General features: G+C 43.3%; 1 protein-coding gene across 5 annotated transcripts in view; it reads left to right on the top strand.

Annotated features, from left to right (window-relative positions):
• The window catches only part of LOC139755656 (teneurin-m-like), a 606,211-nt gene that overhangs the window by 149,386 nt on the left and 443,669 nt on the right, over window positions 1-13,156 (top strand). For 3 of the 5 annotated variants that reach the window (XM_071674282.1, XM_071674279.1, XM_071674278.1), the window contains exons 1-2: window positions 1,273-1,325; window positions 10,117-10,414. The exons of 1 other annotated variant lie outside the window; for it this stretch is intronic. In XM_071674282.1, the coding sequence (XP_071530383.1) occupies window positions 10,381-10,414 (34 nt within the window). In that variant the 5' untranslated portion in view covers window positions 1,273-1,325; window positions 10,117-10,380. Of the gene's footprint in view, window positions 1-1,272; window positions 1,326-1,778; window positions 1,915-10,116; window positions 10,415-13,156 lie in introns of those variants that run through there. One more of the 5 variants, XM_071674280.1, reaches the window with a different exon arrangement.

The following is a 13,156-nucleotide window of genomic DNA, read 5'->3' as shown; positions in this document are numbered from 1 at the left end:
TTAGGTTAAAAGTAGATCGTTTGAACTTCTCCCATGCTGAAAATGTCACGTCCCTCAGTTTTATTATCTTGTTAATATCGCTGACTGAGTGACTGACGTACATGTCAAAGTTTTATTTCGTATTTCCATGACAGACTTGTTCGTCCAGAGAGGAGGTAATCGTTATCACGTAGGTGTTGGTCAGTTTATCTGAATAAAGCTTTTTATTATCCATAGGAACTGTTTCACCGGAGTTGCTCAGTCTTGTTCATGACGTGAATACCCTCACGTGGTTTCCATCCTTTGATTCTGTTAGAATTTCGGTCGTCTGTTGTCTGTATTTCTGTCGTCTGTTGTCTGTATTTCTGTTGTGTGTTGTCTGTTTTTCGGTCGTCGGTCGTCTGTTGTCTGTATTTCGGTCGTCGGTCGTCTGTTGTCTGTATTTCGGTCGTCTGTTGTCCGTATTTCGGTCGTCTGTTGTCTGTGTTTCGGTCGTCTGTTGTCTGTATTTCGGTTGTCTGTTGTCTGTGTTTCGGTCGTCTGTTGTCTGTATTTCGGTCGTCTGTTGTCTGTATTTCGGTCGTCTGTTGTCTTCTCTTACCGTTGCTCTGTCATAGTCCTTCGCTCTCCCACTCACTTCAATATTTCGTTTTCTAGTTGTATATGCTTAAGCCCTTGACTGTATTCTCCCTACGTGATTCTCTTCCATCGCGTTTCCTTTTTCATTGACTCGTTTTCTCCCTTTATTCTTGCTGTTGTAGTTCTGTGACTAGAGCTCTTGCTCTTTCTGATTTCATCATGCTTTTTCTTTTCTACCTTGCATGACTCTTTTCGTCTCACGATTTTCGATTTCTTCCCATTTTTACGGACCATTTTGTGTCAGTTTTCTTTCTTCATTTCACTCATTGATTGTCACATTGGTTTATCTCTTCTATCTCTTCCTCCCTTCTGCTATTATATTGTAGCATTTCTTCATTTCTTCTTCGTTTTTGCTCTCCCGTCTCTCCTATTTTTTCCGCATCGTTTTCGTGTCCTCTTCGCCTTTTTAAGTTTACTTCATCTCTCTCTCTCTCTCTCTCTCTCTCTCTCTCTCTCTCTCTCTCTCTCTCTCTCTGGCTTTCCCATGATGCTCCCGTTGAACCGGACTGGTTTTGTGTTGCGCTGTGTGGTGGGGCGGCCGCCAGCTCTCCATCACTGGAGTGACGCCCCCTACAATCAGTGGGGCGTCAACGGAAGTCAGATTATGAGGACAAGCTCAATGTTACCAGCGTGGTGTTGCGCCTCGTCCCGCGGGAGGCTTGTAGTTCCCGTGCAAGAGTCGGTGCGTCGCGGGTGTTGCGGCCAAGGTGTGTGTAATTTTGAGCGTGTGTGGTGTGTATACGCACAACGCACACACACACACGCACACACATACGCACACACACACACACTAGTGTCCTAGGTGTGGTGTATGTGTGCTGAGGGGGGAGGAGGGACGGGACCTGGTGATTGTGGAAACAGGTCGGGGAAAAAAGATAGAGGGAGGAGGGGGGGAAACGAAATATGCTAACACAAATGTGATGCTGATTACCATCTGTGAATAGTGCACAATAACTCGCCCCCGTAGGAAATATAATGGTGTGACTCCTTCCTTGAGAGGAAGGGGGGGTGTTTTTCGAAGAAGTCGAGGTATTGTATCCATTCACTCGAGGGTCTCCTGGTGAGAATACATGTTGACACACCCGTAGTCACGTCACCCTTGGCTAGAGTGTGTGAGATTGAGGAGGAGGAGGAAGAGGGAACAAGACGGTGAACCGTATTTCGCTCTGGTGTGGTTGAATTACTTTGGGGGTATGTGAATACGTAAGCTGGAGGACCTCGAGTTGTGGGAGACGGACTTCGAAGACATCCTGATACCAGCCATCGCTGCTGATGATGACCCACCACGTCCACCAGGTGAAGAAAAATAGGGAGTTATCTCTCTCTTTCTCTCTCTTACTATCTCGTCCTTCGTTGAAAGATAGAGTTCAGTATAGAGAAAATAGGGTAAGTTTGAAGGAAGGGGCTACCAGAAGGGATGGTTCGAAGTGGGACAGTGAATATTGAGACGCAGGCATAGTGTTGATGTATGTTGCACACACACACACACACACACACACACACACACACACACACACAATGTGATTAAAAGATGGGAGTTCACCTATAGAGCAGGAAGGCACATCCCTTGAGCTCTATAGTAAGACCCTTGAGCGCGACGATACGACCCAATGGTACAACTGTCATGGCTTTTGACGTGTTCGCTTTAGGGTCTTACTGTCGTGGTGCTCAAGGAACCGTGCTCTCGTGCTCAAGGGCCGGTGCCCTCGTGCTCAAGGATGTAATTAGGAGGAGAAAAAAATATGTGGCTTAGAGGTGGCTCCCTGTGCTCCGTTACGGACCATCACATCTCCATTGTGATGGAGAGGAGCAAAGGGTGAATGTATCTGATGTGGACTTGAGAGAATGGATGTGAAAAGTTGTGATTGGATGGGCTAGAGAGGGTAGGCAGGCACTTGGCTACAGACAAACCGGCCAGAGAGATAGCGGAAGAGGAGAAGTTTGCGAGGGAAGAACTGTGTAGATTGTGAAAATTGTGGAAAGTCATTGCGGAAGAATATCGTAGGACTGCGAAGATTGTGGCGCGTCGGGTACAGTAGAAGAATGAAGACTGGAAGCTGTGGCGTTAGGTGCATAGCAGTGTGAAGATGAGGAGGCAAGAGTGAGTGAATGGTAAAGGTTGGTTGAGCTGTGGTTGGAGGACGGGGGTATGATGATATTTTGTAGGTGTGTGTGAAGATTGTAGGCTGTGGTGGAGGTTATAGAGGAATTATGTTAACTGTGAAGATTGGAAGTTTGGGGGGGAGGGTCTATACATGGTAGACCAGTGTGGATTGTTAAGATTAGGAAGATTGTGAAGATTGCAAGCTGTGGGATATAGTAGAATTGTGTGGACTGCAAATGTAGGAAGCCAAGTTAGATGTATAGTGTATCTACTTGGATGGTGAGGAATGAAACGCAATAGTTGTTGTAGAAATGCTCCCTCACTGCTTGATCTTCTTCCAGCTCGCTGTCTTCATCGTCAGTGTAATTAGATACGGCTAAAGAATCACACCTTCCGAAACGCTAGACTCACACAGTTCTCTCCTTACTTAAACAGCTCCTTCAGCGCAGTCGAAAAAAAAAAAAGGCTGGTGTTGAAAAAAAAAGTTAGTTTAGAGACCATTCACGGCCTCGCTGTGACTCAGTTGAAGCTGTAAACCGCTGGGAACGACTGGAACCATTGAGTCTGTTCTCCCTGGACTGCGGACGGGAAACATATATCAAATTTACACGTGGAAAATCCAAGAATCCATGGTTCCCAATCGACACTGGGAAATAGTTCCCTGTGTGTATGACAGACACGAAGAACTTTTTTTTTTTCTTTCGATGTGTTGTCTCCTGAAAAATCGTGGGGTTGGCCTACATGCAACAAGAGAAACACTATCACAGTAGGCCTGCTGGCCGCAGCTTCAAACAGCGAGGTAGATCAGGTGAGCAAGCAGCTCAGCTTGTTCCTTGCCAGAGCTGTGTAGGTGGTAGATGAAGCCCTCCTGAACCTACATGAATGTGTACGCAAGTCATCTCATCCTTAATGTCATGAAAAATCGAATTAGTTTTATGTCAGTATTGTTCGACCGGCCTGTAGCAGCTGGCTGAAGTGAGAAGGCCACCTGACTAGTGCCAGTGACATAGTAGTAGGATCCAGCTGACTGATTCCAGCTGGCTCAGGCATAGGAACCAGGGTGAACAATAGAATCAAGCCGACTAGTTCCATCAGGCTCGAGGATAAGATTCACATGACGACATACGTTCCAGCTGAGAGAACGCCTTTCATCCCATAAATATGAATAATCTGACCAAAGGTGGTAGGATCCATCTAACTGTTGCCAGCTGACCTAGGTACTAGTTCTACCTTAGCACCAACCGTATCAGAAGTAAGATTTAGCCTATCCAGCTTAGTCCACACCTTGAATGGCTAAAAGCAGAGTTCTAAGCAACCTATCCCCCCCTTTTTCCATTGATGATTCGTCTCTTTACATCGTTTCAATGTGCGAATCCTTAACATCAAGGGAAGAAGATCCGTGGATAACCTTGTGCAATATCCTCCTCAAGATGAGCGACTCGTGTTTTTTGATGAGGCTCGACGGGAGTTTGCGGGAGGATGCAAAGTGACTTCCTGGGAAGACTATACGTGTCCCCTTTGCGGTGGCAGAGTCATCGTTCTGAAATACACAAGTCTCCACGTAAGAGAATGAAACCAAATTTCGTATCAGAAAGGTAAGAATAGAGAGTAACACTCTCTCCACCTGAAATTGAGCCTTGGAATTCCTTGCTCCATCTGTCCAAGTATTTTTATTTTTTTCAAAGCACCGCGTGTGTTCTCAGAGAAAATGGTTCATGTATTGATAAGAGGGGAGACGTTAGTGTAAGGACAGAGGTTGGAGGGATCTATCTTGTCCTGGTCAGAGGCAAGAAAAAGCCCTAAAGAACACAGGGTTAACGATGGCATGTTAGACGAGGCGGATACAAACAAAAGTTGGTACGAACTTTGCCCAAGTGCTTTTTATTATATATATTTTTTTTTCTCGTGATCCCCACTCCCTTAATCATCCTTATGATTATATTTTGCAGTGCGTTTATATCCCGTGTTGAGGCGTGTAAACCACCTGCTAAAATATATCATGCATGCGGTCTCCCTACCATGCATAGTCATGCTGGTAATGACGGGGTTGTGAGAGGCTTGAGGCGTGGCCCGGCCTGGTAATGTTCAGAAAGCACGTGAGGTCGGCCGCATACACTCACACAGTCTCTCTCTCTCTCTCTCTCTCTCTCTCTCTCTCTCTCTCTCTCTCTCTCTCTCTCTCTCTCTAGTGTTAAGACCAGACCACCTCGCTTGGACCGTAGGGTCTTTGTGGTCTGTGTGTATCCCTATGTATCTACATAACTCTGTGCATGTAAATCTCTCTCTCTCTCTCTCTCTCTCTCTCTCTCTCTCTCTCTCTCTCTCTCTCTCTCTCTCTCTCTCTCTCTCTCCTGTATGACGCCGATGACCAAGATATCAGGAATTCTCTCACGGGGAAAGTTCAGTTCTGTTCCAAAGAGCCACTGCTTCATCATGTGGGCCTTTAGGTACTCCACGCTGAATTGTTCTCACTCAAAGTCTTCAAAAAAATTTTACGTCACAAATATATTATACCTTAACTGTGCGTGAATAATTATATTCTCAGAAATTGGTAGTAGTTTTGCTGAAATGTGATGTTGTATTTCAGTGTGAAATAGGATAGAATGCATGACGAAAACAGAAGACTTTACCTAACCTTCCTTTGTTCAAGAGATGTTCTTCGTTTTTTCAATAATTTTCGGCTAAAACACCGTTATATTATAATGATATTCGTTTGATATGAAAATACATTGACGGAATTGTATATTTTGCTGAAATGACATACGTATTACAGTCGAAAGTGGGACGAAATCATGAAAATAATCGACTTTCGCTTTTCTTTCGCTGTTCAAAAGGTGTTGCCGTGATCTCTTCTGAATGATTTTCATTTAAAGAAAAGCTGTTGTATTACAGTAATTTTCTATCCTAATTGACTTGAATAAACACTTGAATGGAAATATCCAATATATTTTGCAGTAACTACCTGCGTTTCGGTGTAAAGTGACGTAATGATAAATGGTGAACAATTTGCCCCTCGGCGCTTGGTGTTTGAGGCTCAGCGACCCTCTGTTTGCAAGACGTGGAATGTTTTTGTAGTGAGATTTTCTGAAATTAGTTTTATATGCCATAAAATATGATGCTCTATTACCTTAATTCTTTGTTCCATTACCCTCAAAAACTTGGGTCGACCTATACACGAGGCATATCATGAATTTATGATTCTTGGCCAAAAATCAGTGGTCGACCTACACACGAGGTAGACTCATAGAAAAGTATATACGATATATTCTTTGTTCATAGTAGCCTATACCCTGTTCACTCAAATCTGATAGCTGGGTGGACATAAAGCTTAGCTGGTATTGTCATACTTCTGGAAAATAAGGAGCAAGACAATAAGAGTATAAACACAGTTACAACGCGCGGTAATATTCAAAGCCGCTTAGGAAGGGCTGATGCAAAGGCAAAGCCTCCGCGAACAGGGCTTTCCTTTATCAGCTAGACGGTACGTGTTTTTCGAATCGTTCTCAGTTAATTCAAGTTGACTGTTGTAAAGACCCGCTGTGCAACAAGCGACTGGCGTAGCTGTAGGTAATTACGTGTCACGCCAATACCTGCTGTACAGGCGGTAGAAATACTTTTCTCTGCCGCAGTGTGTGTGTGTGTGTGTGTGTGTGTGTTTTCCCACTGGTATGACGATAATTTTCGCAGAATTAGCAGTAATTTCAAGGCGGACTGAAGAATGCCGCTCTATGCGAATAATAACAATAATAATGCGACTCGTTTTTAGCGTTGGGAAGAAGATTGTGTATGACAGGTTTTCAGAAAGTTTCACTGATGGTGTTGCACAGGGTGTTGCGTCTGGCAGTTAGGAGTCTTCTTTGAAACACTAGTGTTGCACTGGAGAAAGCGTTGTGCGAAAGCATCTAACCTGTGACAGGGTGTGTCTTCAAGTAGATGTATAGAGAATTTACTCTTTTTTTGTCTATTTTTGTGAATTATGTGGATGGTTGTCTGATACGCCGTGGGCCTGATCTCTTATTTGTCTATAATTTTTCTAGTTCTTATCGAAAATAGGATGTGTGGTCCATCATTTATACCTCATGGGCTACAAAAAAACCGTTCATTATTATTATTATTATTATTATTCCCTGGGGATAGGGGAGAAAGAATACTTCCCACGTATTCCCTGCGTGTCGTAGAAGGCGACTAAAAGGGAAGGGAGCGGGGGGCTGGAAATCCTCCCCTCTCGTTTTTTTTTTTTTTTTAATTTTCCAAAAGAGGGAACAGAGAAGAGGGCCAGGTGAGGATATTCCCTCAAAGGCCCAGTCCTCTGTTCTTAACGCTACCTCGCTATCGCGGGAAATAGCGAATAGTATGAAAAAAAAAAAATTATTATTATTATTATTATTATTATTGTTATTATTATTATTATTATTATTATTATTATTATTATTATTATTATTGTTATTATTATTATTATTATTGTTATTATTATTATTATTATTATTATTCCCTGGGGATAGGGGAGAAAGAATACTTCCCACGTATTCCCTGCGAGTCGTAGAAGGCGACTAAAAGGGAAGGGAGCGGGGGGCTGGAAATCCTCCCCTCTCGTTTTTTTTTTTTTTTAATTTTCCAAAAGAGGGAACAGAGAAGAGGGCCAGGTGAGGATATTCCCTCAAAGGCCCAGTCCTCTGTTCTTAACGCTACCTCGCTATCGCGGGAAATAGCGAATAGTATGAAAAAAAAAAAAATTATTATTATTATTATTATTCCCTGGGGATAGGGGAGAAAGAATACTTCCCACGTATTCCCTGGCGTGTCGTAGAAGGCGACTAAAAGGGAAGGGAGCGGGGGGCTGGAAATCCTCCCCTCTCGTTTTTTTTTTTTTTTAATTTTCCAAAAGAGGGAACAGAGAAGAGGGCCAGGTGAGGATATTCCCTCAAAGGCCCAGTCCTCTGTTCTTAACGCTACCTCGCTATCGCGGGAAATAGCGAATAGTATGAAAAAAAAAAAATTATTATTATTATTATTATTATTATTGTTATTATTATTATTATTGTTATTATTATTATTATTGTTATTATTATTATTATTATTGTTATTATTATTATTATTCCCTGGGGATAGGGGAGAAAGAATACTTCCCACGTATTCCCTGCGAGTCGTAGAAGGCGACTAAAAGGGAAGGGAGCGGGGGGCTGGAAATCCTCCCCTCTCGTTTTTTTTTTTTTTTAATTTTCCAAAAGAGGGAACAGAGAAGAGGGCCAGGTGAGGATATTCCCTCAAAGGCCCAGTCCTCTGTTCTTAACGCTACCTCGCTATCGCGGGAAATAGCGAATAGTATGAAAAAAAAAAAATTATTATTATTATTATTGTTATTATTATTATTATTCCCTGGGGATAGGGGAGAAAGAATACTTCCCACGTATTCCCTGGCGTGTCGTAGAAGGCGACTAAAAGGGAAGGGAGCGGGGGGCTGGAAATCCTCCCCTCTCGTTTTTTTTTTTTTTTTTTTAATTTTCCAAAAGAGGGAACAGAGAAGAGGGCCAGGTGAGGATATTCCCTCAAAGGCCCAGTCCTCTGTTCTTAACGCTACCTCGCTATCGCGGGAAATAGCGAATAGTATGAAAAAAAAAAAATTATTATTATTATTATTATTGTTATTATTATTATTATTGTTATTATTATTATTATTGTTATTATTATTATTATTCCCTGGGGATAGGGGAGAAAGAATACTTCCCACGTATTCCCTGCGAGTCGTAGAAGGCGACTAAAAGGGAAGGGAGCGGGGGGCTGGAAATCCTCCCCTCTCGTTTTTTTTTTTTTTTATCTTATCGTCGGACAGCCAGAGGTTTTATCTTCCCTCGCCGCTGGTTGGTTTAGCTGATGATTACAAACTCTGCTAAGCCAAACAGAGCACAGACGTGAGACGTGTCCAGTGTTCATGATGGAACTATTCACAGTACGTCGTCGTGCGTGTGTGTGACGGACGACCCATCGTCTCTACCTCATATCCGATGCTGTTGTGCCGGTGAGGCTGACCCACGCTCGCTCCTCCAGAACTGTGGGAAGAAAGGAAGGAAGGTCAGGTCTTGCGAGCTGCCTGACCCTCTTTGGCCATGATAGTGTGACCTTTGACCAGACTCTCCTACCCAGGGGGCCTCACCGTTGTCCTCGAGACGAATAATCTGTTTTCTTTCTTATCGGAAATGATAACTGCTCTTTGTTTTGATCTCGGCCTTATCTGACCAGATTATACGAAAGTTAACATTACCTACATCCAGTAAATAGTGAGCTGTAGAGTAACATTTTGGGGTTTTAATTGAATCTTGACCTTAGTTAACCCCTCGAATGGGCAAAGAGGGTAAGTGATGGCTCTGCCCAGTTTGGCGATGTTCTTCACGTACCGTCCACTGTATGGGAACAAGGAGGGGATTATGGTGGAGGCGACCAGTTAAGGACGAGGAAGAGCAACCCCACCACCTTACCCTACCCCCGCTCCATAACCACACATCACCTCACAGTGGCTGTGTTTATTGAACTTAGTTGTGGGTCCGCTTCGCTTATGAATGTATCCGTCCGTTCTCTCTCTCTCTCTCTCTCTCTCTCTCTCTCTCTCTCTCTCTCTCTCTCTCTCTCTCTCTCTCTCTCTCTCTCTCTCTCTGTATAATACACCGTGCCCATAAAACGCCATGCCACTGGTTATCATATACTTTAATCTGCACGTGCAGTGATTTATATTCTATATCACCAAATATTATATTGTAGACAAAAATGAAAAGAAAGAAGAAAGCTTTTCACGTTTTCAGACATTATTGACACCTTTCACACACCACGGAACGACCTTTCTATAATAATTTCTAATGCATGGGGACATATATCATGGCTGTTCATGTCTGTAGTTGCGAGATCCTTGTAAAAGTAAAAGAAGAAAATAACGTGGTTGAAAAAAATGTGATGGAGCTTGTTTGAAATTGTTTGGGGTGGTCACTCGGCAGGCTTGGGGGGAGGGGGGGAGTCATGGTGGAGTGAGTGTTGGTGAACTGTTTGTTATGGAGGAGTGGGGAAGGGACGGCCTGTGTTTGTCAGTCACTGTTTGGTCGGTGGAAGGGGAGGGCGAGTTTTATATGTGCGTTTCGGCAGGCGTCAGCGGCGTGATTAAACAGCCAAAGCTCTGCCAATACGCATAGCGGCCGGCTGTATATACACACACGGGCGCGTTCTGGCGAGAAGTTGTAGCCATTTCGGAAACAGAGTTGGCGTGGGTTTATTGTTTATACATCTGGGCGGAGGAGGAGGAGGTGGAGGATGTTTGTGCACGTTATATGTGGTAGAATAGCTGGGTGTTGGCAGATAAGTGCTCACGGAGACGTAACTCACCCGCTTGTGTATATTTTCATCCCTAACAGAAATACATTACAACCAGTGATCAGACCTGAAGTCACTTAAGAAGTGAAGAGCCGAAAGAGACTCTTAACTTACCAATGCTTAGAACCAAGGTGTACTAAGTGAATATAGATAGATAAATACTATAGTGATAATCTTGAGGATAACAGTGACGTGAAGTGAAACGGTCAGAATAGAGAGAGAGATTGTGTGTGTATAAGTGTAAGTGTGGTGGTTGCGGTGGCGTCTGCTGAGTGAAGAGGGGGTGCGTGAAACAAGCACTCCTCATGGTGGCCAAGGAGCTCCAGGACTCTGACAAAGGTGAGTGCAAGTCATGACCGAATTAGATTACTTTGCCTTCATTATCATTTTTTTCCCCACTTTGATGTTAAGTTATTGTGATGGCAGACACATCTGTAGTCTCATAATGTATTTCCTTTTTTTTTTTTTTTGATATTTTTGCCTGGTTTTGTGTTATATATATTCTATATTGCATGTATCAACGTTATTGATGCACTTGTATAATGTATATCGTAGCTCTGGTCTCATTGTCTCTTAACAGATGATATGTTATCGTAGTTGATGACTCATTTCTCCTAATAGTTGTAACCTCATCATCAGAGTGATCATCGTCCACTAACTCATGTTTGTAACAGAAGCTCCTCTAACTTATTGTAACTTCTGTATATGACTTAGACAGAAGCCACACTTCACTGACTTAACTAACCAGATCAGGTGTCTTGTGTGGAAGTTGTTCGTGCTCTCTACCTTATGTTCACCCAGATGTGTCCCCTACGTAAATGGCATTTATTTAGGAAATAAAACTTACAGTTAATGGTTAAAATCCACGCAGGGGGTTGAGACGGAGGAAGCCCTCTCGTCTGCCATTATTATGATGCGGAGGAAATTATCAACAGACCTCTTCATATTCCACGTCGCGACCATCCTCCTGAAACACTTATGGATTTGTTTTCCACTCGAATCCTTTGCACCATAGCTCTCGCCTCTGAAGGTTCTTCTGAATACACTCTTGTGAAACTCTCTTTACTCATCGAACCTCTGACTCTTAACTCCCTCCCCTCCAGTAAACATTGATCATAAGATCAGAATATATAAGAGGAGGTGTTATACCCGTCCTGTTGGGCTGGTCAGAAGAGATTCTGATCACACCAGAGCATTACCACATGGCGTACCTACTCTGTCTGTATCCAGAGCTACCCTATGTAATTGCGCTAAAGGTATGATTTTGTAATAGTGTTCCGTTCATCAACGGTGCCTGCCCGTCTCTTATTATAGTAGTTCAGTAGTAAACCTTGGCACGTAAGTTGCGTTTCGACTGCCTAGCTAAAGTGCTTTTCTCGATGTCTGCCTTATTCTCTTACAGCATCTTGACATTGCTGATTGTAATGATAATCATTGTCTATTAATTATGGTTGAGACGACCACTGCCCCTCACTTGGCTATGCATCTGCCTCTACTGAGCGTATTGATGGAGGTTATTCTGTGAATGTCTTTCTTCCCATCCCTTGTCCAACCACTCTCGTTCTGAGGCCATTTAGGCAAAGAATCTGGAAAAAAAATCTCTCCAACCTTTGACCCGGAGTAAGCTTTCATCTCCATCTGAAATCAGTGCAGATATAATCCTCGTGGAGCGAAGCGCTTCTTTCTCCAAAAGATAACCTCCTCCTCCTCCTCCTCCTCCTCCTCCTCTTCTTCTTCTTCTTCTTCCTCTTCTTCTTCTTCTTCTTCTTCTTCTTCTTCCAGTGATATATCTTTCCAGTCTTCAGCCATAAAGGATCTCTAACAACTTCAGACTTGTATTAACTCTCATTCGCTCCTCCGTTCCAACGACATAAAACACTCTAGTTCGTTCTCGTTTCTCTCCTTAACTCCATCTTCGAAGACTCTGACGTCTCATAACATTGATATCTTTATTAACATTTAACAACCCCAGCTGAAAGTATCCTCACTCACTGTGTCCTTTTATATCCATAAGTCTCTCTGGTCTGTTTCCGAGATTGTTGGTTGATCAATGGTAACCTTTTTTCCCCTCATTAACAGCAGTGTTCCTCAAGGTTCACTCCTGTCTCCCACGCTCGTCTTTCTCTTCAAGCAACGATTTCCTTTCTTCAGTATGTATCCCCGAAGTACTCATACGCCATCGAATCAGCTGACTGCCGCAGTCTCACACTTCTCTCATACTCGTTCCATTTTCTTATTCTCGAGCCACATCCCGTCTCGTCACAACTACCTCTTAAAACTCAGATCTGGAGATTTCTCCAATCTGGAGCACACGTAACTTAGTCAAGCTTATTTCCAGTTCTCATTCCGGAGTTTCTTACAACTTTCCTATCTCCTTGGATGACTCTTTCGGTCAACCGCTCAGCATATTAAACACACCTGAATATCGACGTCACCTTTAAATCCGTCCTGTAAACCCCACGTAAGACTGCATCTCAAAAATTCGGAGTTTCTTTTCCGATGCCAAAAAAAAAATCTCGGTTTTGATCATTGTTCCTATCATGCAAAACACTGGTTCATCCATGAATGGAGTAATACTTCATATCTAGCGAGGTCGCGCCTCTTGATGCTTTACTGACAGCGTCGATCCTCTTTTCCTTACGCCACCTTTGTGCATTTCACTCCATCTTTTGTATCTTTGACATTGGTTTCTGCTCCCCGGAGGTAGCAGCTTACGTGCCTCCATTTAGCTGAACCACATAAAACTTCGACAAGCCCAGTACTGAGTGGAAGGATTACTTTTCGTGTGGCCGCTTGCAACTCAAGGACCGGACGTTGTCATATTTGTTTCTTTCTTTACACAGCTAATCTTTGGAACTCTTTTACCTTCTGATATATTTCCCCTAACAGCTACGTCCTGACCCATGTATATATATGTGTGTGTGTGTGTGTGTGTGTGTGTGTGTGTGTGTGTGTGTGTGTGTGTGTGTGTATTGTTTGGGTTTGTAATATATATCTACGTGGGCTTTCACAAGTCGTCCCAGCAGAAGATTGTGATGGGATGTGGTAGGCATACAGAGCTGAGGGTCGGTGGGGCCAGTA

The sequence above is a fragment of the Panulirus ornatus genome, chromosome 19 (genome assembly GCF_036320965.1).
Source record: "Panulirus ornatus isolate Po-2019 chromosome 19, ASM3632096v1, whole genome shotgun sequence".
In the NCBI taxonomy this organism is placed as follows: Eukaryota; Metazoa; Arthropoda; class Malacostraca; order Decapoda; family Palinuridae; genus Panulirus; species Panulirus ornatus.
Note: the sequence above shows the minus strand (reverse complement) of the source record. Positions and strands in the feature narration are given on the sequence as shown.